The 27,423-nt window shown below is 40.9% G+C and overlaps 1 protein-coding gene across 2 annotated transcripts; it reads left to right on the top strand.

Annotated features, from left to right (window-relative positions):
• On the top strand, window positions 1-27,423 carry SPECC1 (sperm antigen with calponin homology and coiled-coil domains 1). Of its 2 annotated transcripts, XM_031556470.1 has the most exons (7): window positions 1-465; window positions 16,748-18,315; window positions 20,182-20,389; window positions 21,012-21,085; window positions 21,625-21,803; window positions 24,397-24,481; window positions 26,104-27,423. In XM_031556470.1, the coding sequence occupies exons 1-6, from the start codon at window positions 426-428 to the stop codon at window positions 24,473-24,475; spliced, it is 2,148 nt and encodes a 715-aa protein (XP_031412330.1). In that variant the 5' UTR covers window positions 1-425; the 3' UTR covers window positions 24,476-24,481; window positions 26,104-27,423. The 2 variants fall into 2 exon arrangements, with proteins under 2 accessions (XP_031412330.1, XP_031412331.1); XM_031556471.1 differs by lacking the exon at window positions 24,397-24,481 and having other exon boundaries at window positions 2-465.

Raw genomic sequence — 27,423 nt, forward strand, 5'->3', positions numbered from 1 at the left:
TGGTGGAGCTGGTTTCAGGCTTTAGGGGGCTTAATCACAATCGGTGCCTCTCAGCTGCCTGCAGTTCGCTGCTGCTGCCTCTGAGTGGCCTCCACTGCTCGTTGAGTCGTTCTTTCTTTCTCTGCGAGCTCTCTTTTTTTCTGCCTCTCTTTCTCCCCTCCTTTTATTCCAGCAGTCAGGCAGCTAATTAACTGCACAGGCCGGCCTTCAGTGCATAATATTGTAATGAGGTAGGAGGGAGAGCCACAGCTGCTCCAGCATGAGCAGCAGGCTCTGTTCCTGGTGCCAGGAACTAGGAAGGAGCTGACTTTTTTTTCCTTTGTAAGTTGACCGGAGCGCAGACGTTTCCAGCAGATAAAGGCAGGTCTGTCTCTGAGAGCATGGGGTCCTAGAGGAGCCTGGGGAGGAGCTGGCGGTGACTGAAGATGGGCAACCAGCCTGGGCGAGCGGAGGAGCACGACCAAGGTTTGTATGGCCGGGCGGCTGCCCGCCCAGCCCTGCGCAACGCCGGGGCTGCTGCCTGCAGCTTGCAGGGCTGTAACTGCAGGGGTTGGGGTTTTGTTCTCGGGGAGCTTACCTGCAGCGTCCTACCGAGTGGAAAAAGAGGCTATTGGCATAGGTAACGCTGACAGCTTTGAGCCTGCCAGTGAAATTAGGGCTGTTTACTTTGTAGCTTGTAAATGGTATTCATTACAGTTCCATACCTGAGCTCGCAGCATCGTCCTCGGGGGAATTTCTGAAAGAAATCCTTTGGTCAGAACAGAATGCTGACAAGGGAGGGACCTGGGTGCCTGACGGATGTTATTTTGTCTAGTCTGCATGATGCAGCTAAAAAGTTACAAAGCTAATCTAGTGATGTACATACAATTTTTTAGAATCTGCAGCTTGGTGTCTTGGCTTTTACAATTGTTTGTGGCCTCCAGCCTGATATTTTCTAGGCCTTAGAATTTAAAATGATGCCTTTGTGGACGGTCTGCCCACCATTGTCTTTCAGAAGTGTAATGCTTTGCATGTTAATCAGTAGCAGCTTTTATAGAAAGCCAAGAGTCAGGTATACCTACTTCCCTTTGTGCCAGATGTCTCTACCGTAAGCTTGGAGACAATAATGATTTGTTCCTGATGCTGAAGTACTGCCCTTTGATTCATTTTGTTTGCTGCCCTAATATCTAGTGAGGAAAAACAGTAGGCCCACAGATTTCTGCTGTTAGTTCCTGTTCAGACTTAGAATGCTCCAACCAGAAACCAGCATCAGTTGGATTTCCTGGAGCTGTGTGCCTTATTGTTGTGTGGGATTTCCATTCACAAAATTTACTTGAAGCTATTATTGAGTGATCAGTGTTGCTTTTGCTTAGATATGTAGCTATTGCTTTAGAAGTAAATGTGTATAGCTGAGCTCTGGGGTTGTGCAGAAGGTGTTGCATTGCTGCTCTAGAATTGCTCATAATAGATCTGCTAGTGAGTGCTAGAACAGCAGTTAGGTGTAGTGGAGAACTCTCTAGCAGTATGTTAATCAGCAGGCTAATGAGGAACACAAAAGCTGCCAGTATCCAGTCACCAGAAGAAATGCTGCCCTAAGGGAAACTTCAACTTTGGGCTGGAAAGTACTGCTGTTCCAAACGTGGTCTCTGAAATCATCCCATTGCAAGCTATGGAGGTACTGCTGAAACCAACCCTGTTACTGTCATTTGAGGAGGGATGCTGCTGATAAACTGTGGGGCAATGGATACTGGCATGGGTAGCACTGCTAACTTCTGGTCAGAGTTTGGGAATGGCTATGGTTTTTCAGGGCCGGTGGCAGAATTTGAACAGCTTATTACTATTAACTTAAATGACAAATGAATGCAGACTCCCTGTGGGTTTTGAAAATCTCTTTCAACCTTTGTTTGCTCTTGTCCTGTGATTTATTTATTTGAGGAGGAAGGCTTATATTTCTGTAGCATCTATAAATTTTTAAAGCTTTTTGGGTTTCAAATGTAGACCACACTAAGTCTTGTTTTAGTTTGATCTCATGGTTCATAAGATATAAGCATGACTGAACCCCAGATTTTATATTGAACTGTGTGCTCAAAACTTAGTTTAATTGCAAAAAAAAACTTCCAGGAACATCAAAGTAAATAATTTGATAAATTGTGAGAACATATTCCATGTATGAGATCTCAGATGCTGAAAGTCAGAGGATAATGTAAAGATGTGAGAAGTATTTGTGTTCCTTTTAGACAGGGCTCTTTATTGATGTAGTTCGTGTTCCAGGTTTAACTACGGAAATCAGTTCTTCTGTTTTCCTTGTGATATCCAGTGTCATCTTGTTTGTTTTTCTTTCAAGAAATCTTGTAGACACTGCATGTTTCATCTTCAGTCTTTCATCCCAGCACTTACTGTACTGGGTTGCCACAGACAGGTCTTTAAAACTCTTGTTCCTTCTATTGATGTCTCCGGACCACAGAAGTCTTTAAAAATCTGACTGAATGCCTCTGTTATGATGTATATTGTAACCTAGATGAAAGACTTATTTCCAAATACTTAAGAGAGTACAAAGTACTTTGACAGGTTTTCTGTTGAGCGTGGATACAAAAAGCAGGACATGGGCATGCACAGCTTTTGGCTTGGTTTTACAACAAAGATCAATTTTAGCTTAAAACCTATAAATAAAATAATACAGGCCCAGAAGCAACGTCCTGGGGGTGACTAACTGGGGGCCTGCTAACAATCAAGATGCAAGATATATGGGCACAGCAGTGGTAGCCTCAAGTTCTGGGTGGGTTGTTCAGTGCTATTGAGGAATAGGAAGGAAGTTATTGGGCCCAAGCACAGCAGTTTGAAGCTGACACTTTACTATGTTGGACTCTGAAAGAAATTTAGCTAGAAATGTCAGAGAGGTGAAGACAGAGAAAGTAGATATTAGATACATTGCATGCTTTTTTGAAGTAAACCCCTGCTGATGTCTAATGGTTATATTTGGAACCAAAAGTTTACAAGTTTACAATAGTCAAGTATCAATTTAGATTACTCTACATGTTGCTAAGAGTGCAAGAGTGTTTCAACAGGAATCAGAGACAACACATTCTACAGGTCCTTCCTGACTACAAATTTCAAACCTATTTTAAACCATTTTTTAAATAATTTGTAAGAACTTTGTTTTGTGGTATTGTGACCAAAGTTTGCAGCATGTTTGCCAAAACTCTCCTGCTTGCAAAGTGGGTAAGTAATAACTATCTCCAAGTGCTCTGAATATTTGAATTTAATGAGCATGTTGAGCTTTTAGAAGGAAAACACCAGTGAAATAGTACCAAAAATAAGTTGTAAAAACAGTAGTGAATATTGCTGCAGTTCATCAGTAGAATTAGTTTTCTGCTTCTGAGACTGGCTGTCTCAAATAGAAGGAACCATTAGTGCATATGCAGGCCAGGGCACCTATGAAATAGTTGGAACATTTTATGGGAACTGTATGGAAGAATACATACCATGCAGTACAGAAACAGTTATTGAGAGAAGCCTTTCAAACATCATTTTCCTTGGAAACAGTGAGGCAGCCAGTGTTTGTGAACAGGAGTGCTAAGATTGTTTGACATTGGTTGACTTGGTGATGGTGAGGTTTTGTTTATCCTCTAAACATCTGCAGGTGATGTGGTGATTAATAATATCTTTGAGAAGAGGTGGAAAAAGTGACTCAAAACATGCAAAAACTTTGAAAGCAGCAGTTGAATGGGAAATGTTAACTTCTCTAGCTGGAACAAGGTAACGAGTGGGGTTATCCAAGGGTTAGACTTTTTTTGGGACTGTGCTTATTTGTAAAACATGCTTACATGGCTTGGATGAGGATATCAGATGTCAGTGCACACACTAAGGCAGTATTGATCTGTTTTCTTGTGCCTGTTTTGTCCTGACCCAGGGGTGGCTTCATTTTATGTTTCGGTGTAGAGGAGATAGTCCACAAAACATCAGACCCTGTCAAGGTAAAGGGTAGAACTATTATTTCTAGCAATGTCTGATTCTCCTTCTCAGGGAGTACCCCTTCTCAGGGTCTTTCTCTGGGTGCTCCCTTCAGTCTTTGTCTGCTTCTCTTCCTTTCTTTTAAACATGGGAACCACTCATTTTAGCTGTTCTATGTCAGCACACCATTTCTGCCAAGCAAGAGCTCCAGAGAACAGATGAGTTTAATGATGGTGTGGGGGGAAGGGAGGAAGGCGAAAGGGGCCAGCAGAGCTAATGAATCACATAACAGCTTTCATGGAAATACCGACAGCAAGTCATGTCCTCTTCGAGCCCAGGCAGCGAGCTGTAGACCTTTTGTTCCCAGTGGAGCCAGCAAACCACAGTTTGATCTCCAGTGGGTAGTTTAATTCCTCAGTCACCTCTTCCTCCCACAAGTCACTCTTGCACGAGGGTTTTACAAATGCTTTCATTCTTCAGAGTAGTAACACATTGCTGATTAAACTAGCATTGGAGGAGCTTATTTTCCCCCAGGGAGTAATTTTTACTTGACTTAAGCCTCTCTTCCAAGGCCGGTTAGGGCCAGCTCTGTTGATTAGCTTTGTGATGTGACTCAACTGGAGTGACACTATTAAATCATTTCAGAAATACTGACAAACAGATGTCAAATAGCAGTAGTGTGTTCTGCTCTGTAGGCCAGCGAAATGAGTACAGCCAAGAGACTATGTCACTATTTGGACGGACCTCTTAGAGGAATTTAGTCATGAGCATGAGTAACTAGCTGCCTCTGAAAATATCTGTTTGAGGCAGTTAAGTGATAATCAGAGGTCCCCTGATCCCAAGTTGAGAGGCCAGTGAATGCTAAATTTGTGGAAGACATCAGTAAAGTTCTGTTTAATGCAAGGGCCCTTACAACATTTGGCGTAGGCTGGGAGGATGTGCTGAGTGGGAGTACTTTCTCTGGGGGCAGGACTGAAGCTCTTACAGAAAGAACTTCTAGGGCATGGCAGGCAGCAGGATGTGGTTTATGGATTTTGTTTTGTCTTAAATTGTTTTGCTGTTGAAAATTAAAACCATTCTTGGAAAAAAAAAGCAAGGAACTTCTGCCGCAGTTGAGGAATCTTACTGGGTGAGGTAGTCAGTGGAGTCTTGTCCTACGATAGAGTTCTGCACACTGCTTCTTCCCAGCACTGGGGATGTTTTAGAATCTATGAATATCTGGTATAACAGTAAAGGTAAAAGCTAACTTTCACACACATCCATGTCCTCTGAGAAGAATCATCTCTCATTTTTGTTCCTCTGTATGCTCTGGTGACGATCAGTGGAAGTAGGACTCCACTGAAATAATTGGTAAAACTCTTACTTGCTTCAGTAAAGTCCTATTTATTAATGTATGGGAAAGGGGTGTTGGGGCAGAGTGCAGTTAGTGGTTTGACATATGGTGCTTATGTTGGCTGACTTTTCCTCCTCCTCCTACTGAAATGTAATTTATCCTTAACACTTAGTTTGCATTTCTTTGCCATGTACTGTAGATAATATTCAGAATAATTTGCTTTACTCTTCAATTTGCAATGAACTAGTTGTTGCACATGTAATTAGATGAATGGCAATTAGTCCTGCTTTAACAAGTTGATTGCTTTCTATGATCAGTTCCATTTCTTAACAAAATAAGATCTAGAAATACAATGGCTACTGAAAAGCAAACAAACCAAGAATAAAACATGCAAAATATTTCTGAACAAACTTAATCACTAAGGATGCTGCCCTTCTGCACAGCTTCTGCCTCAGAATGCAGCAGGCATCTCAAATTCAAAGGATTTTCTGCTGTATTTTTAACACCCTAAAGGTCTTCTGCAATTTTCACATTGTAGCATTTATAATGAAGATATAGAAATCCTTATAATACTGTGTAATTATGCCCCATGTAATCACTTTTGTAGAGATTGTTTCTATGAGGGTGTGGATAACGATAAATTTGTTGGCACAAATCAAGTTCTCTGCAAGACAGGGAAGAGAAGACCTTCAAAAGCATATCTGAATGTTTACTTTTATAGACAAAAACACAAAACAAATCAGAGGTAATTCCTCAGAATGGTGCAGAAAAGAGCCAGCTCAGCAGTAAGTTCAATCACAATTAGCAGCTGGTAACTGTGGATGAGACAGCTTTCATGAACGCCAGTCATTGCAGGGTTGGGTATTCTCCTCTCAGGGAAAGCACGCACAGCACCAGCCTGCTGAGTGCAAGAGCCCTGCTGTTTTCCTACCAGTGACATGATAAAATAGTTGGTAAGCAGCAGCCTGTAGAGAAAATGTTATTTTTACTGTGGGAGAAATTGTTAAAATCCTGTTTTCTCAGAAAACATAAAGACACACATCTGTTTGATCATATACGTTTTTAATGCTTTTTCTAAGTCTTGTTCCCAAGAATATATAATGTCAGCAATGATGCTGGTACTCCAGCACCAGGCAGGGACGACACACTGGTGTCATACCCATCTCCACTGGCAAATGTTGTGCTGTGGGTAGGAAGTGTGCTCCCAAAAATTGATGCAGTTTAAAGATTCACACAAACATGTTTAAGCCCTCATATAACAGAAGGTTGTGTGCCTGGCTTTATCAGGCTAAAGCAACATGCAAACATTTTGGCTTATGTTTGCAGTCTCTTTAAGTACATGGCAATAGCTTTGTTTAACCCAAGCTGTGTTGTCAGTGCTAGGCTTACTGTCCATTTTAAGGAGAGAGGCACACGGCTCTGGTAATATTTTTCCAGGCTTCTCCTGAGCAAAAGCTGGTAGTGATCAGTCATCCGAAGGGAAGGGACAGCACTCTTTGAGGAACTGGAGATATTTCCATGATCCTTATCTGTTTTTGAGAAATCCTGCTTTTACAAAACCTTGCTGACTTTGAAGGATGGGCTAATCAAGTTAGAAATTGGCCTCTCCCTCCTCCACTCACAATTGCTTTGAGGCTGCTTGACTGTGGAAAATCTTTGACTGATCTTTTAATTAAAAGTGTTTTTTATTTTTTTTTTAAACCAAGGAGTTGAAGCTCTTCCTGCTTTGAAGTGGGCAACTTTTTATAGATAAACATCTCATTATGTTATGAGATTTCTTCCTCTCTGTCCTTCTGTCTCATTCCTTGATGCATCTCATCCTGCGTTGAAGTTTTAATGATTTCAGCCTCATTCCCAGTGTCAGCTCTTCAGGACAGTGCTCTTTGGCTCCCTTCTTCTCTGCTCGGCAGAGCTAAAGCTCTAGATGAGCTGTGGAAACTAAACACAGTTCTGTTCCCACCCCCTCACTGTAACAAGCTGGAAACAGCAATAAAACTGGGTTTATTATGTGGTCATCATATTTTAATAATCAAAAAGCAGTTGTAATAGCAGTGCAACGTGTATTGGTATTAAGTATTATTCAAAATGTAAAGGCCTCTATTTTTAAATTCTGCCCTCTGTTTTGCACAAGGAGGAGGAACCTTTTTTCATATCTTAATTTTTGTTCCGTTCCTTCCCACTCTATCTGGATTAGCAGGGTTTGAGAATTCGTGAGGAGAGAAATTATTTTGGCTCAGTCAGCCATGGCCTTTTGGCCAAGTGTGGGGCAGCATTCCTGAACTGAAGGATTCGGGTCATGGTTTCCTAATACAAAGCACTCAGCAGCAGCACTGACCAAAGGCATTTTCAGCTGCTTCATTCCTCTGTAGTGGCTTGCTGCTCCCTCAGTGGGATGAGCTCAAGTGTTTATGGGCAGGATGGTGAATTAGATCAGGATCTGTCTTTAACAAAGAAAGGTGAAGGAGAAAAAGCATGTAGATAACTCTACAGCCAGTATAATTCCCTGAGTCAGCTCTCAACCTGGCCTCCTGAGCAGTTAAATAGACTGAATTCTGTGAATGTTGATATCGAGCATTTTTCCTACTTACAATCACTTTTTGGTTATCTTCTGTGCGTGTAGATGCATCAGTTGGGCCTTTGGTTCAGGTGATACACAGCACTGATGTGTGTCTGGAAGGAGCAGAGTTCTGTTCACTTCTCTTTCCTGTTGGATTCTTGGACCAGGAGGCCATGGACAACTATTCTTTTTTGACCACCAGACACAGCTCAGATGTTAATGCACAGCTGTGACAGCCATTGTACGTGCACTGTGTGCATAGGAATGTGTCTCCTTGCTACTCAGCAGTGACCATTACTAACTGAATTTACATAGCTGGTTTGTTTGTGTTCTAATTTCCTGTATTTCTCGAAACACTTAAAGCTGGTATTCTCTCTGATTTAATTGCGTTTCCCAGAAATGGGGGAGTATAGCTGTCGTGTTACCACTGTTACTTCAGCAGTGCCTGAGTGACAGACTGCTGGGCTTCATTAGTAAGGAAGTAACTTGCTGAGCTGAAGACAATTCTCTACTCGTTTGCAAACAAGAATAGAGGAATATCCTGGAATTCTTAATACAACTAACAGTCATTTATCTCAGGAGAACTGTATGTAGTACAGGCATCTCATTCAGAAAATAGCTCGGTTTCTGTAAATTCCACCAGATTAATTTTGATATAATGCTATGTAAAACATTTTAGTCATCCTTTCTAGGAGGAGACAAGGGTTATAGTCAGCAGGTGACTGTGTTTTTGGCAGACCCACAGGTATTAATAGTTCCTAAATAGATTTGAGTTTACAGGAGGACATGCCAGTAAGCATACATGTGATATAGAGTTTCTCTCAACATTTGCTAGACCATTTGCTTTGGATGTCTGTTTGTTATGCCAGGTTGCTGGGTACTCTTAATACAACGCAGTGCAGTGGTAGATGGCAGTTACACTCCTTGTCTGCACCCAGATTGGCAGAGATGACAAACCTTGGTTAATTTGTGGGGTTTTGTATACTTTATTTTAAAGGTAAACACTGTGGTATCCTCATGTATGTCATGCTGCAAGAGGCTTAGGGCACGGTGAAGGCTCAGGTACGAAACTGTATTATCTTCCAAATAGGCATATCCAAGCTTGAGTTTTCATTTGAGACTTAACAAACTTCCAGAAAATCCAAGCAAATATCTGAAGGAATGCTCAGAGGAATTCTGCTTTGTATGGCCATTGGTGTGTCTGTCAGAGTTAAGAGATTTTAACTATGGCTGTGGTTATTCAGGGAGGAATTCTATATGAACAGACCAACAAAGAGGAAAGGAAGTTCATATTGTAACCAGTCTTTAGTCTCTATTTAATGAAAGAGTGAAGGTGTTATTTGAACAGATGCTTCTATATAGGTAGTGTTAGATTATCAAAACCACCTTTGTTATTCTGCAGCCATTCCTTGTCTCTTTTAAAGTGGGGTGGAGTCCAGGTGAACCTTCCCAAAGATTTGCTGACCTGTAAAGGTGTTGGCTCTATGACTAATGTTCTGCAAACAGACTCATTCAGGAGAACCACAACTGGCCAAGCCTAGATCTGCTTTGTTTGCTGTTGCATAAAGACTGGGTAGCAGAGAGCATTGCCTTTCTGCAGGGAAGCTCTCAAAGAGATGGAAAACAACATATTCTTTCTGTTACTGAGGAACATCCAAAGGAGTGTCTAGCAGTGTGGTCACAGAGAACTGCTGGCAGGCTAACCCATTCAGCTTGTTCCTTTGATCAAGCAGATCAAGTTGTAATTGTTGCTTGTGCAATAGTGTCACTCTTTATCCTAATCTTTACCTAGATGGATGGTGGACCAGATGTTTTAAACATTTTGCTCTTGAATATGAAATTCTAAACAACTTAAACAATTTTGAAAATAACAGTAGGTGATGATCAGTCTCTTGACACCATTCTCTGGAAATCTGGCCTTCTGCATCCAGTCCTGCTCTCATTCTAAGCTACAAAAAGCACTTAACAACTGATTCAGATCTTAAGTTTCCATCACATGCATTCACTCAGTATTCATTATCAAACTATCTTGCTGTCAGCATGCCCAAGTGATCTGGAAGACAAACATTAAATAACATGGCAGACTATGCATAGGGATCTGTCTATGCGAGTATCTCTGTGGAAGACTTTAATCCAGTAGAGCATTGCTGTTATGTCTGCCCTCCTTTATAGCAGTTACGCTTTTTGTCTTTCCACCCTGAAATGTATCAGTGTTTCCCTCCTGTGGAAACTGTTTCCTGTTAATTAGGATATGGAAGATCTCTGGACAGCAAGGAAATTTTTTTTTTTACTTTTTCATTTTCTTTAAGCAAAGCTATGTAGCGACAGGGGAAGTACTTAAGAGTCAAATGTACACCAATCATTCTTCTGTGCTATATAGTCATCATTTCCAAAACATAATCCTGGTTTTTCATTTTCATCAATCTCAGTTAGGAGCAGTGGTGGAGAAAGGAAGGTGAAAGTAAATTGCAAAGTCAGCTAGACTTTCCATTCAAATTTGAGCTCTTAATGGCTCATCTGCTTTTGGGAAAAATCATATTGAGCACCAGGTTAATCAGGATCTTGTCAACTCAGAATAGCATTTTCGAAAGGCAACAGAAAGGGTGGCTCATCTCCTTTTAACATGTGCTACTTTACAGCAGGGAATCAACTGGGAATAAGATGGCTCCAAAGTAGTACTGTCTTTTTTGAGTTGCCAACCAATTAATTGCTATCAGTGATCTCATGAAGTTGTATATTAATGCACTGCATTACGTCATCGTTCATTTTGTGGCTGGAAGTTACCCAAGTGGTACTTGGGTACTGAAATAATTTTGAAAACGACACATAAAAGCTGTTATTACCCATCTTGGAACATCAGCTTCTAAATCTGTTACGAAATGATGACAGTTCAATTTGATGTCTAGCACCATTTCAGATGTCTTCAGACATCACAGTTGCTCTCTTGATGCCTCTCTGGCAGAGTACATATCTCCCATAGGTGCTGTCAAATCTTTCAGGTCAGTGAAGGTATTTTAAAAGTACCTAAAGAGCATCCAAAGTGACACTAGACATCTATATTTTGGCTTCCTACATTGTGTCATAAATTGGGTGAGATCGAGGTATGTCCGTGGCCCATATTTGTCCAGTTAGGTTAAAAACAGTAATAGAACACAGGCAAGAATGAACACGCACAATTACATGGTTGCATTACTGTTTGTTAACAATCTGCTGTGGATCTTCAGCAATATCTTAGCAAACCCTGGGTAGGTGCAAGCAGTGCTGAGTTTGGGATCTACCTTGCAAGCCACAGTCAGAGGATAAGATGAAAGCCAAAGCTGATGAGCAGGACTATTTCAGCTAAACCACGTGTAATAGAGCAAACTATAATGGTATGGGGACATTTAATAACTCTTTTTATTTGCTGTGCAAACATAGGCTCTTAAAAGTATTGTCTTAACTTAGCCATTCTAAATGCTCACAGCACATATAATGATGTTTTTCCTCAAGGTTTCACAATAATCACTTTTCTGTCTAAGAGACAGAAACCTGTGAGCTCTGTGTAGGAAAATAGATTAAAAAATCATAGTGCCTGGGAATAGAATTCCAGAACAACAAAAGAAGCAGCCGTCTTTGTTGGCAGAGAGGCTATGAATTTAGCCCATAATTTCTTGCTTCTTTGTCCTTTATTTCTTTATCCCTTTGAAGCCATTTTGAGATGGGAGGGATGGCAAGGAAACACACAAGACAGTGAATTTTTTTGTTTGTTGCAAGTGTGGGAGAAAGAATGAAAGAGACGTGACGATTGTTGAGCAGCAGATGATCATGAGAGTGCAGATTTGTCTGCAGGCAAGTCTGCCTTTTTCTGAAATACGACTTCTAACATTACAGAGTGCTGTGAATAGTTTTATTTCTTGTTTTGCTGCCCTTGCAATTCGAATAAGATATCCATTGTTCTAAAAAATCACACCCAAAAATGTGTCTGTCTTCACGGTTTAGGCTTACATGACTGAAGTGCTTTCTGAAATGAATCAGCGGTCAGCATGCTTAAATTACATAGATGAACTCTATTCCTACTCAAGCTATGGAAACATGAATTATTAACATGGATTTTTAAATGCTAGAGAAGAAACTGCATGCTTGTATTGTTGTTAGTTTAAGAGTTGTCAGGACTGCAATTTGGGAAGAACTTACAAATGGAACTTTCCATGTTAGTTTATCCTTGGAAGAACTGAAGTCCATGGCATTAAGCTTTGGGTTATAAGAATGTTGATAGAGGAGAGGATTAAGAAAAGGGCAGGTTGTGGGACACGAGTGACACAAAGACCAGAGGCAAAATAGTCTTGTAGTGACTCCAGTTCTAAAAAATAGATTCAATGGAGAAATCAGAACTTACTGCAAGGTGATTCTGTGGTCAAATGAAGTCAGTTCCCCACTGAGATACTTCCTCTGCACTGGGATTGGAGAAGCAAGTATTTGAACTAATTCTACTTAAGAATCAATTAAAATAAATGTAAGTTCAAGGCTTTACTGAAGAGGCAGTGATATGTTATCTTAGAGCACACAAAACATGAGGACTGACAGTCTCAACGGAATCTTCATTCCTAAATGTCACACGTGACCCCTCTGTGCCTATGGTAAAATGTTTGCTACCTCCCCTGCCTTGCTGTGCTAGTGCTGTAACTGTGTCAGCTCTCTTGCAGGAATGTGACTTCTAAACAGCAGTTGATGTGTTCCACCTTCTGGGTTAGGAAATGATTCTCTCCATTCTCTCCTTGCTGCCCTTATGGGAGCTGATGCAACAGGTGCTGGGAGCTTAGATCCAATATAGATCAGAGGCATTAAGTGGAAAAATTGAAGAGCAATTCTGATCCTTCCTTCTGTGCAATACAATGTAGTTGTGCTGCAAATGGGATTAAAATGGCTAAAGATCATCATGAGGGGTCAACTTCTATCTCGTTAAAGTTCCACTTTGTTTCTGATGCCAGCTGAAAGGCTGCAAGTGTTCCCTGGTGAGCAGTAAGGCAGCACAGCAGGCTGTGAGCCAACAGCTCCGAGGGCCTAATCCTTACTGATGTAGCATGACCTTGGGCAAGGCATTCCTGTGCATCTCTCTTTTGTAATCTAGAAGTCACAATTGTCTTTATTTGTAGATTTGAGCATTAAATTATTAATTTTAAGATATTTTGAAGATTACAAGTACTATGTAAGTTTAATCCCCTGTGCCTGGATGGTAAATCTGGCAGATCCTGAAAATGGAGGAGTTCAGTGCTCCTCCTGGGCACCAAAGTGAGGAATGTGACAATAAAGTGACTCCATTTTGTCCAAAACAGGTTTTCAGGAAATAACTCCCAGTGGATTATTTGGGGATAATTCCTAGCTCTTCTGAAGTGGAGGAACACAAGCTGAGCCCATTGGCAAACTGAGTGCTGCGCTGGGGAATGGGAGGTTAAGCGTGGTGCAAAGGGAAGTACGTGGAACTGTAGTGCAGATTGGAGGTGATGGAGGTAGGTATGAGTTTGGATGTAAAAGCAGTGGTGTGGAGCTGTGCTCACATTCGTCAAGAGAATAGTTGTGCTACCAGGGCAGGCAGGTAGATAAATGGTGGAAATGCGAATGAGATACCATAGCAGCATTTGAACAAACAGAAAGATATTTAATGATCTGGGATTTTTTTTCTAGATTGTCACCCTTGAGATGCAGGTCTGAATTCTCGCTTGTTTGTGTGTTTGTTTATTTCCTGCTCAAAACTCTCCCTTGGAAGTGCAGTTCCATGAGATGCCAGCCACTTTAAAATCAAAACATGAGCAAAACAAACAAACAAAAAGTATTAATCAGCTCTAAAACAGGGTCTGCAGCTTGGCAGCATACTCTGTCTGGAATCTCCTTTAGACCTTAACTGGTAGAGTGTAGAGCTGATGGTCCCAGGGAGACTGCAGCTCTAAGTACAGTTCCTGCATAGTGGGTGCCTCGGGCACTGGGGCTGGCAGTTCCATTAATAACTGCTACACTGCTCAATTTCAAGGTCGTTCAAGGGGGGAGTTGCCCATAAAATAGACTTGATATCCATGCTTATGCTCGCTTTGGTGCTTCCTGATCAGCTTATGCCTTGAGAGGTGCCTCTTTTCTATGTTCTCTTTGGCTTTTTAGTACTTTATTGAGCTGTTTTGGAGGATGGAGAAAGGAAAATACAGAAACACTTGTGCATCAAGAAAAACCACACAGGTTGGTTAATGGTTCTTGATAGATTGCAAATGCTTTATGATTTATGATGGAACAGGTCAGCAGAGTATGGACTCTTACAAAACATATGGGGCAGGCTAAGTAAGCTTGATGACTGGACTGGTTGGCAGCCTGGTGAAGTACAGATAATCCCTGTTAAGTATGCTTGATAGTTATCCTTATGTATATATCTTCCATTGCTCAGGATCGTGTTGCAATTGTAAGCAGGTGGCAATTAGAAGCATGCTGGCTTTGCTACCAGAGCTGCTACATTTCTCTTGGGAAAAGGGGTTTTTCTCATAGTGCTGCAGAATTTGTACCAGTGTGCAGCAGCATTTCTTGTTGTAATGTGCGTTACACTGCCTAGTCAATGCTACCCACTGCTTATATAACACTCCCCTGTCATGTGCTGACCAGATGACAGTCATGCAGACAGACATAAGCTTCAACATTGCAAGAAGCAGACGAGTTATTTATGGCACTTTGTCATAAAATTGCATCATAGCAGTAGGAAAACCTTTTGGATTGAATAAAAGAATGGGAAACAATGAAAGGCTTTAAAAGCACACCTTAGGTTCCATCAAGGAGCACTTCTGGCCATGTGTAATGTATACTGTACATCTTTAATCTGCAGTATGGCTATAGCTCGTCTGAGTTCTGCTTCTCTACTTGGGACTCCTATACAAATGTCTGCTCAAGGGATGGATGCTCTCTGCTGTACTCCTGTGAATCTCCACGTGAACCTTTACTTCTGTGCTGAGCTGATGCTTCTCTGCTGGAAGCGACACATCACATCAGTCCGTTCTTGTCCTCTTGTCCCTCATCTTACAGCATTAGCTGCATTGATACTAAAAGCTCTGTGTGGTGAGCTCACTGTGAGTACATTTTACAGGTGCCGCGTTGTGGCAGTTGGGAGCCCATGAGTTTGGAAACAAGACAAGCAGTGAGGCCAGGGCCTTCAGACCCCCCCAAATGAAGGAGTTCTCTGGCCTGGGGCTGCAGCAGCCACCATTTGAGTCACAGTAGCAAACTCCTATCTCTGCCTGTGTTGCACTTCTTGCTGGGGAGCGCGGTGCTGCCTGGATCCTTCGGCTCCTGCAGATGCAGATGGCTAAATGAAGCTGTGTGGGCTGCTGGCTCTCCAGCCAGCCTGTCCCCGCTATCTCTTCCCATAAACACTGAACCCTTTGTCTCCGGCCTTATCGTGCCTCTGCCATCACAGAGCCCTTTCTGTGCTCTCCTCCCAGCACAGCCACTGTGTTCAGGGGTCTTTTCTTCAGCTGCTCTTTGTCTCTGGGTGTTTATTGTGCCTGCTGCAGAGTGTGTTTGTTGGGAAAGAGGAGGAGGGGCTCCTGTTTGTGTGGGTTTTATAAACCCAGTGCAGTCTTAAAAGAGATGCTGAGCAAACTGGGTGATGATAATATTAACCCATCAGTGCCCTACTTTACTGACTGCAAAACTAAGATTTCCTCAGTGTGTGGAAAATGTTTTGGGAGGCTAACGGAGTTGTATTGCTGTGGGAGGCAGTAGGCATGCAGTCGTGCAGCAGGGGGTCTGCTCCCCTTTTGGTCTCAACGGACCTTTGATTTTCTGTGAATTTTGCACATGTACCTCAGCAAAGTGAGCCTTCCAAACGTGGGGAGATGGAACTGATTGTAGTATTTATGCCCAGAGTGCTTCTGGAACTTGTTTTTACTGCAAATGCTCTATTGGTAGCCTCTTCTATTTGCTTAACTGACTTGTGCATCCTGTCTACGTCACTGCATCAGACAATATCTCTTTGTAATACCACGTTCCGAGACTTTATGGCTCTGTACTTTAAGGTTTTCCTTTTGAGGAAGGTCCTAAAAACAGAAACTTGAACATACTTCTTTTCTTTAATCACTTTGTTAATACTTTCAAGGTTAGAATGTCTGTTACTGTTTATTCAGTACCTGTGATACCATATTCATTATTCAAGTCTTCTAGAATATCAGCTGCTCAGAACTTTTCCATTGTAATCAGGTAATGCTTTGTTACTAAGTTTAAAATAATGATACTAAATAACACTAAAAAGGAAAAGCATCAATTTTCTAACCTCCTCTTGTTCTTGCTTGGTAATGGAGAATGGAATTTACAAAGTGAAAAATCTTTTGTTCAGCTCTGAGAAACTGTTGCAGTACCACTGTTGGAGACAGTTTTCAATTTGAGACTCCATATCGCTGAAAGTACAGTCAGAATAAGTGTTTCCAACATTTTTCATGATTCTACCCTGCATAAATGGAGTGTAATGCAGATACATTAGTTTAATGTGTAATAACATAGTCATGTAACTAGAAAATAATATATTTTATAATCAAGGATCATATTTTTTCCTACATTATTGAAACTTCAGCCGGAAATAGGTTTACACTTGTCTTTTCACAAGGTGTAGCATAATGAATGTTTTCATTTTCAAATAATTAGTTTCCTGGTAGTGGGGGGGTTGCAGTTTGTGTATCACAGCATCTGCATGTTATATTATTACACTGGGAAGAACTTCAGCAGATTGTGTTCCCTTTGCAGGAGGTAGCAGGGGAGGAAATGCAAAATAGTACAAGCCTTTGTGAAACGTGAATCCGCACTCGTCATGACTAAACCTATTCAAACATTCAGGTGTTTTTTTTCCAAGACTGCTCTAGTATTGTTGTTGTTGATTTGTTTTCTTTATGAACTCACCCAATTTGCCTCATCTTTTTCTTTTCAAGGAACAGTTTCAACTGCAAAGCGCACAGGGATTCCAGCACCCCGAGAAATATCATCCTCTGTATCAAGGGAGAGAGCTGTACTGCGTGGCCAAGCCAATACGAGGAAAACTCAGCCCAGCCCCACCTCTTCTGGTACACCGACTCCTACCAAACATGTGCGTCCCACTAGCAAGTCCAAGCAAGAGAGTGAAACTGGTGACAAGGCTGTTTTGGAATCTCAGGTTAAAGAACTCCTGGCAGAAGCAAAGACAAAAGATTCTGAAATAACCAAACTCCGTTGTGAACTGAAGAAATGCAAAGAGAAAGGGTCACTTAACCCTGAAGGGATGGGTGCTTCAGACCAAAATGTAGAAACCTTGTCACCTGTTGATATAGATCCACTAATACGGACCCTTCAGGAAAAAAACAGGACTTTTCAAAAAGAGCTTGCTAGCCTGGGAGAAGAAAATCGTGTTTTGAAAGAGAAATTGCTTTATCTAGAGAACTCTCCTCTGTCAGACACAACAACAAGCAGTGGCGGTGACAGCAGCCTCCCTACCCCAACTACGCAAGAATCCAGTTTTGGAAGCCCATCAAAAAATGTACTGAGAGGTGAATCAGTTGAGCACAGGCAGCGAGTGAACGGGGGCACGCTGCGCAATTCTGCCTCTTCCAGCAGTGATGTAACTAAAGCTTCCTTGTCACCTGATGCATCTGATTTTGAACATATAGCAGATATACCTTCCAGGCCAGCATCCTCCAACAGCAACCACTTCAAAGGTTCCAAATGCTCCACTACAGGAAGTTCTCCAAACAATATTAGTGACCTTTCTGTTGCATCTCTTACGGAGAAAATACAAAAAATGGAGGAGAGTCACCATAGCACAGCAGAAGAATTACAAGCCACTCTACAGGAGCTGTCTGATCAGCAACAAATGGTGCAGGAACTGACAGCGGAAAATGAGAAGCTGGTGGAAGAGAAAGCTCTCCTGGAGACTTCTTTTCGCCAACACAGAGACAGAGCAGAACAGCTGGGTCAAGAAAATGAAAAGCTAATGACTCTCCTCCAAGAGCGATCCAAGAGTGAAGAAAGCAGAGCTCAGGAGGGGAAAGTCCTTGAACTGGAACAGAAGTGTGCAGAAGTTCTTGAAAAAGCACAATTTGAAAGAGAGAAATTGCTCAACATTCAGCAACAATTAACCAGCAGCCTACGGAGCTTGGAAAGGGAGCATCAAGATGCCCAGCAGGTGATTAAAGGCCTGAGAGATGAAAATGAAAAGCTGCTTAAACTTCTAGAAGTGGAACAGCAGAGCAACAGCACGGTGACAAAAACTCTGGAGGACTGCAAAATTGCATTGGAAGGTCTAAAAATTGAGAATGGATCTCTAAAAACCCAGCTGGAGAATGAGAAACAAAAGGCTGCAGAAATCAACGCCATGGGATGCACTACTGACAACTCTGAGGTGCAAGAGCTGCTGAAAGTCGCCCATGCAGAAAAGGATCAGCTGGAAGCATCTTGCACTGAGCTTAAACAAGATCTGCTGAAGGCAAACAGTGAACTGAAGCATGTTCAGGGTCTGCTATCTAAGGTAAAGCAGTAGCAGCTGTACAATGTAACAGTTGTTTATCTGTCCACAAATAAGTAATTGTTGGTCTATAAATTACTATTGATCAGCTGATTTCAGTACTCATTATTTCAATTGCATTCATTATTGTTGAATGGAAACTGGGATGATTACAATATTTTCTATTTCTTTTGCTATGTGTATGCTTTTCCAGGAATAACTGTTAGGAAAACTGTGCTTGTAAGTTCAGAATTTATTTCATTTAGTATCTTCTGCAGAATATGCTATTTTTGGTGAAAAGAACTATACTTACCAAAATCGAAGCAAAAGAACAGGTTAATAAAAATGTACTTTGACATTATGTCAACAAATACTAGTGAAAGTTACTTTGTAGTCTGGGTAGAGAGGAGGACATAAGTAGTTATCAGCAAATATTAAATTTTTGATAAATGATAAAGGGCAAGCTAATAAGTAGTGAATTATAGATGTGACTGAGTACAAAAACACAGGAGCACGAGTTAATAGTCAGAGAAGTTGATATTTACAGTGGCAATGTACACTCAAACTCCAGATGAGAATGTTTTGGTAAAACTTAAGGTATTTTTAAAAAACTGAAAAGTACTCTGTTTGGAGATAGGTAAAGTAATGGCAAAAAAATAAATACATTTTGGAACAGATTTCTCTTTGTCATTTGGTGGCTTGTAGCTTTGCTCCAAGGAAGCTTAAGTCAATTGTTGGTTCTATTTTCTGTCTGATCCTGGGTGTTCCAAAGAGAATTGCAATGCAGGGTGTCACAGAACAAGCATTAATATAGTGCCAGCCAGTGATTAATGTCCCATCACTGCAGAACGAGTGATAAGCAATGTGTGCAGCCTTTCCTGTATGGGGAAGGGGTCATGGGAAGAACTGTAGAGTTGGCTAGCTGCAGAGGAAGAGAGCATTGCCAAAAAGCACCTCAATGGTTTGTGTGTTTTAGAAAATCCAGGTGTCCTTTCAGCTTAAATAGGTGACCACAGCAAACAGAGTTGCAGAGGAAGTTCCCTAGTGCTTTTGAGTGCTTGCTAGTGCTGGAGTGTGTGAAGAATAAATGAAAAACTGCTGAGTTCTCAGACTCTGCTCTGAACTTTTATTGCTTGGTTTTGAAACCACAGATTTCCTCCTTTTTTACTCTTCCCTTGAATTAAGCTGTTTTGAATCAATGGCTATTTGTCACACCCAAGCAAGACCACAGGCTTCTGTAAGGCTGCCCTTCAGTCAGCCTGTGCCAGTGCTGCTTGCTGAGTTGGCAGCCTACATCTTGCTTTTGCATAGGTTGTTCATACTCAGAGGTCTCCCCCAACCCTGGAAGCATTGATCTGTGGGCCTGAGCTAACAAACTGAAGCACAGCATATTCCCCCTTCAGTAATTCCAGCTGTCCTATATCCAGAAAATACACTTATCTGTAGCTAGCTCTCCCACACGTGTTTCACAATCCATCACAAATGCGTGTGGTAAAAGCAGCAGAATTGTTAATATGGACAAACTGATTACTCTCATCCCTAAGGCAGCTCTATCATTCTCATAATATAATACATGATTAGATTTGGAGCTTTCCAGAAATACCATTCTTCTGTTCATTACCTGCAGAGAGTGGTTTGGAATAACAGTCACCCAACAGAAAACTTCATTTCCTTCCTAGTATCTTCTTTTATTATCTTTATGTCTGGGAAAGAACAGTGACATTCATAGCTCGTGTATGTTTCTTGAAACTATCTTGTTAGTGTTGAAACTCAGTTTTCACAAAGCAGGTTCAATTCTTAAGTTCATGACATAGTAAAATATCTAACAAGTTATATCCCTTAAGAAATAAGGACAGTCAAGCAGTTTTTTTTTTCTTTCCTTATTTCTAGGCTGAGAATGAGTGTGGTCAGCTGAAGGAGGTGTGTGAGCGGCAGGCTGAGCAACTGAGCAGAACCAGCCAGAAGCTGCAGGAAAAAACATCAGAGAATGAAGCAGATATAAAGAACCTAAAGGAGACAATTTTTGAGTTGGAGGACCAGGTGGAACAACATCGTGCTATCAAACTTCACAACAACCAGATCATCAGTGACTTAGAAAGTAGGTGGAGATGAAAAAAGGGTTTAAGTGAACTTATTCTGGAGGCTCAGATGTGGCCAGAACCAGTAGGAGGAGGAGGCAGCGTGACCTGATGTGTGACAAGAGCCTCACTTCAGAATTATTTGTATTTTGTCCAATCCTTTCAGTTCATGTGCGAGTCACTGTTTTAACAGTTCGTGCTATGGAAATAATATTACAGACATTTTCCAAACTTGCTGTTTAGCGACAGATGTATCACCCATTCCAGAACCTGCAGTTACTGGCCTTTTGAGGAGCCTCCGGGTAAAATTGCTAGTAGGAACTGGGAAGTCGAGTTTGCTGCTGTTGTGTGGAAGAGGAGCTGCCACCTGGTGGAATGAGTTGCTCATTTCACTTACCAGTATTAAACTGCTTCCTGACTGTGCACACTGACAAGTGACCCTGCACTTGCAGTTCTGTTAATTTAAAAGCCTGCTTTCGTATCACAAAATAATGAACTGCTTCGGAGATATTTGAATAACAAATCTGTTATTGATTCTATTCCTCATCTACTGGCAGAATATCATAATTTCCATTTAATCTCTGTTAACGACGTTACCAGAGGCAAAATCAAATAGGCTTTTCTTTTTTGAACTGTTTCTAGGTAAAACTATGAAGCTGGAAGAGCAAAAACAAGATATAGAGAGGCAGCTGAAGGCTCTGACTAAGCAAATGAAGGTAAGGCTCAGATGCCATGAAAAGCTAGGCTGAGCATTTATTGTAATACTGGATTTCATTTAGGCATTGCAATTTTTAGAGCAATTATAGGAAGTTCTACCTCCTTTCATTCTCTGTTCCTTGTTTACAGCTGATTCTTTGCCAGTGAAGTAAACTATAATCTTTGCTAATTACTTCTAATTTTTCTACCAGTGAACTTCTGCTACTTTGCAGCATGTTCCTGCTTCCTGAACCATCAGTAGCAGTGAGCTCTTTTCAGCAACAATTCTTGTAGTAGTATCACAATTCTGAATGATCAATAGCTATAGTAAGAACCTTGATTCTACTTCCTGAATTGGAATGGGGAGCTTAGGGTCAGTTGTCAGCTTCTTCTATGGCAATCTAGTCAAAACTATAAAGACACTCGTATTTAGTTTGACCTCAGCATCTTGAAATTGTGCTGAAATCCTGTTCTCTTTTAATCACTGAAAGGGAGGCCAATAATTAAGTGCTCAAGTGGCATTTTTACGGCAGTTTGTGGTTGTAATTATTCTTTCTAGGAGGATACAGAAGAATGGAAGCGTTTTCAAGCTGATCTACAGACTGCGGTGGTTGTAGCCAATGATATTAAGTGTGAAGCCCAGCAGGAGCTCCGTGTGGTAAAGAGAAAGCTTCAGGAGGAAGAGGAGAAGAGTGCCAGGCTGCAGAAGGAGCTGGATGAAGTGAAGGGCAACAACAGGTTGGTTACTTACAAAGGCCGAGATCTGATCTCCATGACTGCTAACATGCATGCAAACGGTGCTTTGTCAATAACTATTCATTGACTTGGATGTGTATGTTGTCTGTTTTTAACTCTTCTGATAAATTTTGTTGTCTTTTATTCTAAGATGTTCTGTTCTTTTCTCTTTTTGATAATCTAGTTCTGTCACCTAGGCCATGAAGGTTGTAATAAGCAAATATGAAGTAATAACAATTGCCAATATCCTTTCATAACTTTATTCTCACTACTGTATTCCATTGTTTTATTGCCTTCATAACTCTGCAATCTGCATTAAACCATCTGTAAAAAGTCTGTCTGGCTACATATGGGACATCCAGAAGAGAACTTCTTTCAAACTGAAGTGAGGGTTAGCTGAACTCTTTGTTCTGCAAGTCTGATACATGCTGATTGAATGAATAATGCAAGTACTAGGATTCCTCACCTCACATCTCCAGTCCTTAAGTCAAAACCTGTTGTGTGATTAAATGATCTGGACTGTGGCCTGGCTTAACGTCCTAGAAGTGATTTTTGTCGTGCAGCAGACCCTCTTGAAAATCAATGTCTGTAGTCTGTGGTTGGGCAGGGAGCAGTAAATATGAGCTATTTAGAGACCTACTCCAGCATGGTGAGGTTCCATGAAAGCATGGTAAGATCAAGTGACTTTACAATTGAAATTGGAATCAGCACAGCTGCCTTACAATGTGGCTTTTGTTCCATGCAGGATGTTTTATGTATGACATTTTATTCCAAAAGTCATACTACAATTGAAGTACTAAATAATAAAGGATGGAAAACAAAATGTATATTAAGAGGGGCAACTAAAATTTATGAAGGAGGCAATGCTGTACTTCTTTTTTATTACATTGGCACAAGCAGAACTAGAGCTACAGGAACGAAAATTTGTACTGGGGAAATGATGAAAAACAACACACAGTGATGCTGCTTACCATAAACATGCCAAATGAGCTCTGCTCCTCTAGATTTTTCCAGTTAATCTCTCTGCTGCCAGGTTCAAGACTATTGTTAGGATAGCCACAGAAACAAGAAAACACTCTCCTTTCTTTCAGGTAGAATAACAGTTCAGATTAACATTGCTTGCATTTCTTCTCTGTTTTCCACTCAGGAGCTTCCACAGCAGCTGTACAGTGGATAGGTGTACAAAGAGGGGATGACTTATGCGTAGTATATGGTTCAGAATTGATGGATAGAACAGAAATCCATTTTTTCAGGAGAAGAAAATGTGTTTAACTTCCAATTTTGTTATTGATGTGTCCAGTAAAGAAAGGCTATTATGTGCAGTGCATTAAGAGTGATTACCAGACAGTATTAAATTATAAGCTCTGTTTTTATTCTTAATTTGTTCTTAATCAAATTTTTCATGTGGAATAGGGCAATGTTCATCTGTACATAAAATATCAATATTCAGACATTACTCCATATGAGGATGTATTTAGTATTCAAACTGAATAGAAGATGACCTGCTAATTTGCAAACTGGGCTATTTATCTTACATGTATAAGGAACTTGCCTGCATTGTTGGTTCTTTGGCATAAGAAGCCTGAGCTGAAAACACTGATTTTGAAATTAGACCATGGAAATCTATACATTTGTAGCTTCAGAAGAAGGCATTCAGACTTGTATTTGAGTTTTGGCATTTGTCTTGCTTTTTCTCATACGTACAGAAGGATGTGTCTGTCTTTTGCATCGCCTTGGTTGTCTGTATAGCTTGCTTTGGGTATTACTTTGGTCTTGGAGCCAGACATGCTGTCTGCAGTGGATAATGTATTTTCTCTTTCACAGACAGGTGCTGAGATTTTGCATCTGTTAATTTAGGTTTAACAAACTTGACTGTGGATATCAGTGTCCATGCAGAGAGTACTCAGGCAAAGTTTCAGTACTGAGTGGTATGGAGAAATTAATGAAGTCTATATAAGCCATTACTCAACCCGCTGATCAGCAAAAAAGCAGTGAAATTATAAAACTGACCTATAAAACAAAGCCCTGACATTGCCAAAGCTACTGCCAAGAGCAAGTTCTACACTTCCCTACACGGTTGTTTTTGGATTGCTGAGGTTGCTGTGTTACCTAGCACCTCAACTTCTTTTATGTGGAAAGATCTGGGATGTTCTCCTCATTTCAGTTAGTGAGCGTTCACAAATGCTACTGCTCAGGATCAGCAGTAGATTCTGGTGCCCGTGGTGATTTTTTTCAATGCGTGCTCAGCACTGGTGAAAATAGCTTGTAGCACAACACCTTAACAGATTATGTAAAGTGTCCCTCCTATTCGTTAATTCTGAGCAGCTGTGCACTCAGCTGAATGTCTGAGTCCCCAATGAAAGTTTCCTGTCTGCTTTTTGAGCTCCGATTGGAAAATGTACCTTCCAAATAGTTGTTGCTTCTCAAAGGTTTATTGGCAAAACCTCATCCATCTCTTGAGGGTCAGTAGACTCCACTCATAAATTGATCTTGAAGCCAGTTTTCTCCTACAACATCCTGTCATTTTAATGTTTGCCTGTGGCTGCCTGAATTCCTGCCTCCAACACTGATTTCACCATTACATTCTTCTAATCAGACAAAAAGTCACTTTTGGTTCAGGAACAGCCAAAGAACTTGCAGAAAAAATCCTGATGAGGTCATCAGAGTTCATCTGAACGAAGGTAAGAGCCTCCCAAAGGCGACTTTAACACAGATTAAATGTCTAATTCTATGACTAAGAATGTTGGGGGGAGGTTGGTCCACCATCAAACAAGTGGAACAAAGAAGAGAGAAGTTCACTTGTCCCAAATTAGTACTGATTAAAACCTACAAATTGATTATCACATTTCAAACACACCTATGATACTTTACATTAATGCTATTTCTCTGCAGTTATATGCAGAAGTTTACAATCCACTGCTGTGTAACTTTTCTCAAGCATGGTGGAAATTGAGATAACATAGTCTCCATCCTTGGAGGTTTTCAAGACCAGACTGGATAAGGCCCTGGGTAACCTGGTCTGACCTCATAGCTGATTCTGCTTGGAACAGGCAGTTGGAGAAGGTGTCTTCCTGAGGTCCCTTCCAGCCTAAATTATCCTGTCAGTCTGTAGCAAGTCTCATCTTTTCAAAAAACTCACATTAGAAATAAACCCACATTTTGTAGCTGTTTTAGGATCAAATGTTTAACTGGAGATAAAGTACCATATTGGGTTTGTAACACAACAAACACATTAGCTGCTGAGTGCATCCAAATTTTGAGTAGCCCTTTATGGCTTCATGCCATATGCATTTTGGAGCCTTTCTAGCAATACAATGTTTAGCAACAGAGAAATTTTATAGGTGTGCCTTGACTCTTTCCCTCCCTTTTTTTCGTAAAATTATGTTGGAACTATAATATTAAGTACCTTAAATCAAGAGCATGGTGGGAAAATAGTTGGGCTGGGAGCAGTGTTCAGAAGACAGAAATTATAGCTGGAATTAAATGAGCCACTTCCTATAATAATAATAATAATAAAATCTAACCAAGTCCTCAAAAAAAAGCCTGAAATGAAGCTTGTGATGTATCCCACTAATTTGCTTCTGTTCTTCCTCCTAAAGTCTCAAATGCTGCAGCATGGCAGTGTTACATGCTTTTTCTCCTGGAAATAAGCTTGTACTCTATGTGTATTAAACCCTTATGTCAGTCTTTATGTGCTGATGTGCTGCTCATTTGTGCCTGTGTTTTGCAGCTGTTCTGTCTTTTAGAGGTTTGATAGTTCATTCTGCTCTCATTTTAAGAAAGCATAGTAGGATTTTAGAGCAGGGTTCTTGATGTACTGTTTTCTCTAATCAACTGATTAGTTGATTAGCTCTTTAGAGTTTTTGGTACCCAACAGAGATTTGCTTTGGGCCCTTCAGTGGAAGGACCCTGACTAAACTTGGACTGAGGTAGTGCATTTCTAATTATGTGAGCAGGTTCACATACCCGTTTCAGATGAATAGCCCTAACTGAATATAGGCAAAGAAAGCCAAGTATGCAACCAACCTTATCCTTTGAAACTTGTTTCTTGGCTCTAAGTACTTCATTCTTTCCTATCTGAGCAATAGAGATTTATGTTATTGATGGTTGCTCGTTGTGTTCCAAAGCAGAGTTAGTGGAGTGTTAAGGCACTTCTGTAAGACTGGTCTTGTACCTGTATATCATTCTTTCCCCTTTATTTGGTGATGATGGGATGATTAACTGTATAATAGAGAGCTGTACCTTGGAGTGGGCACTATACTGCTTCTTTTAACTTCTCCCATTCTTGTCTGTATCTCCATAGGTGCCTGATCTCTACCAGCTAACACAGCCCTAGATGGATGCATAGCCAGGCCTGTCAGACACTTCAGGACATGCCTTCAACTTGCAGCTGAAAAAGGGAAGTTTCAATTGGAGAAAAGCATCCCCAATTTCTTATTGCCTGCAAAAGTCGAGTGTATCACCAAGTGTGAATGCTGCTCAGGTCCACCTTCTCCCCATGGGCAAGAGCTGGTTTCTTTGTTTCAAAATGCTTCTTTCTTCAGAAGACTCCATGAGGCAGGAAAAAGTTCTGAATTAATTTAAAACCAACTAGAAGTAATCACAGAGATTTGGGAGACTGAAATAACTGATGGCCCCTTTGGAGTGATGGGGCTATTTGCATTTGAACAGAAGTTCAAATGCTCTATTTTAAGCTTAAACAAAAATAAAACTGTGTGTATGTCTAATTTGTAAAATTTAATGTACATACACATTTGTTCTCCATATAATATTCTATTCATAAATCTGTGTGTCTAAATACACATGCATACAGATATGTGTGTAAAAATGCACACAAACTCTAGGGATTCCCACCTTTGCAACTGGGGTGAGTTGCTTGTGGAAATTAATTACTGAAATCCAACAGGAAAATTAAATAGATATATTATGCTATTTAATTGATATCAACTGTTTTGTTGGTTTCAGCCTTTTAATATTGTGTTGACAATGCACTCACCACTTGGTGGCATGTCTGACTCAGTGTGTGCTAGGAAGCAGGGTGATGCTCAAGGAGCACGATGTCCTGATCCGACTTTCACAGGCTGTGTCCCACAGAGGAGAGATTTTTCCTTGCTATGAGAACTGCAGGTGAAGAGATCCAGAAGGAAAAGCAACGAATATGTCAAGCTCTAATCATTATCCTCTCAGAAGGAGTTTTTCTCATGCCCTTAACTCAGGTGAAGTGTATAATCAGGGAGAACTTGTTTTGCTACTGGAGACACCTGAAGAGAGCTTTACTTGGATGCTGATGAGAAACTGAAAAGTCACAGCCTCTACCAGGATATCATCAGGATTTGTTTGTTATCATCAGGATTGGAATTACATATTTTGGCTATGGGATTCCATCCTTTTCTCCTGGATGTGAAGACCTAGCAGGGGCCTGATCTCAGAGGAGGCTGAGCTAGAGAATTCTGCAGGATTCTGGCACAGCCTTCACCTATGTGCCATTCTACTGGAGTGTATGCATATATGCACACTTGTGTTGCCTTTCTTTACTGTGCTGGCAGCTGTTAAATGTTGGTTTTTATGTTTAAGAAATTATATATATTGAAGTGCCAAATAAATGTTTGTGTTTGGAATTGTC

This window comes from Meleagris gallopavo, chromosome 21 (genome assembly GCF_000146605.3).
Source record: "Meleagris gallopavo isolate NT-WF06-2002-E0010 breed Aviagen turkey brand Nicholas breeding stock chromosome 21, Turkey_5.1, whole genome shotgun sequence".
Lineage (NCBI taxonomy): Eukaryota > Metazoa > Chordata > Aves > Galliformes > Phasianidae > Meleagris > Meleagris gallopavo.

What these genes read in the sequence shown, in the direction of transcription:
- SPECC1 (XM_031556470.1), top strand. Translation starts at nt 426, where the DNA reads ATGGGCAACCAGCCTGGGCGAGCGGAGGAGCACGACCAAG. An exon ending in AGCGGAGGAGCACGACCAAG is followed by an intron (nt 466 to 16,747) that starts GTTTGTATGGCC and finishes TTTCTTTTCAAG; the next exon opens with GAACAGTTTCAACTGCAAAG. An exon ending in CTCTGACTAAGCAAATGAAG is followed by an intron (nt 21,086 to 21,624) that starts GTAAGGCTCAGA and finishes TATTCTTTCTAG; the next exon opens with GAGGATACAGAAGAATGGAA.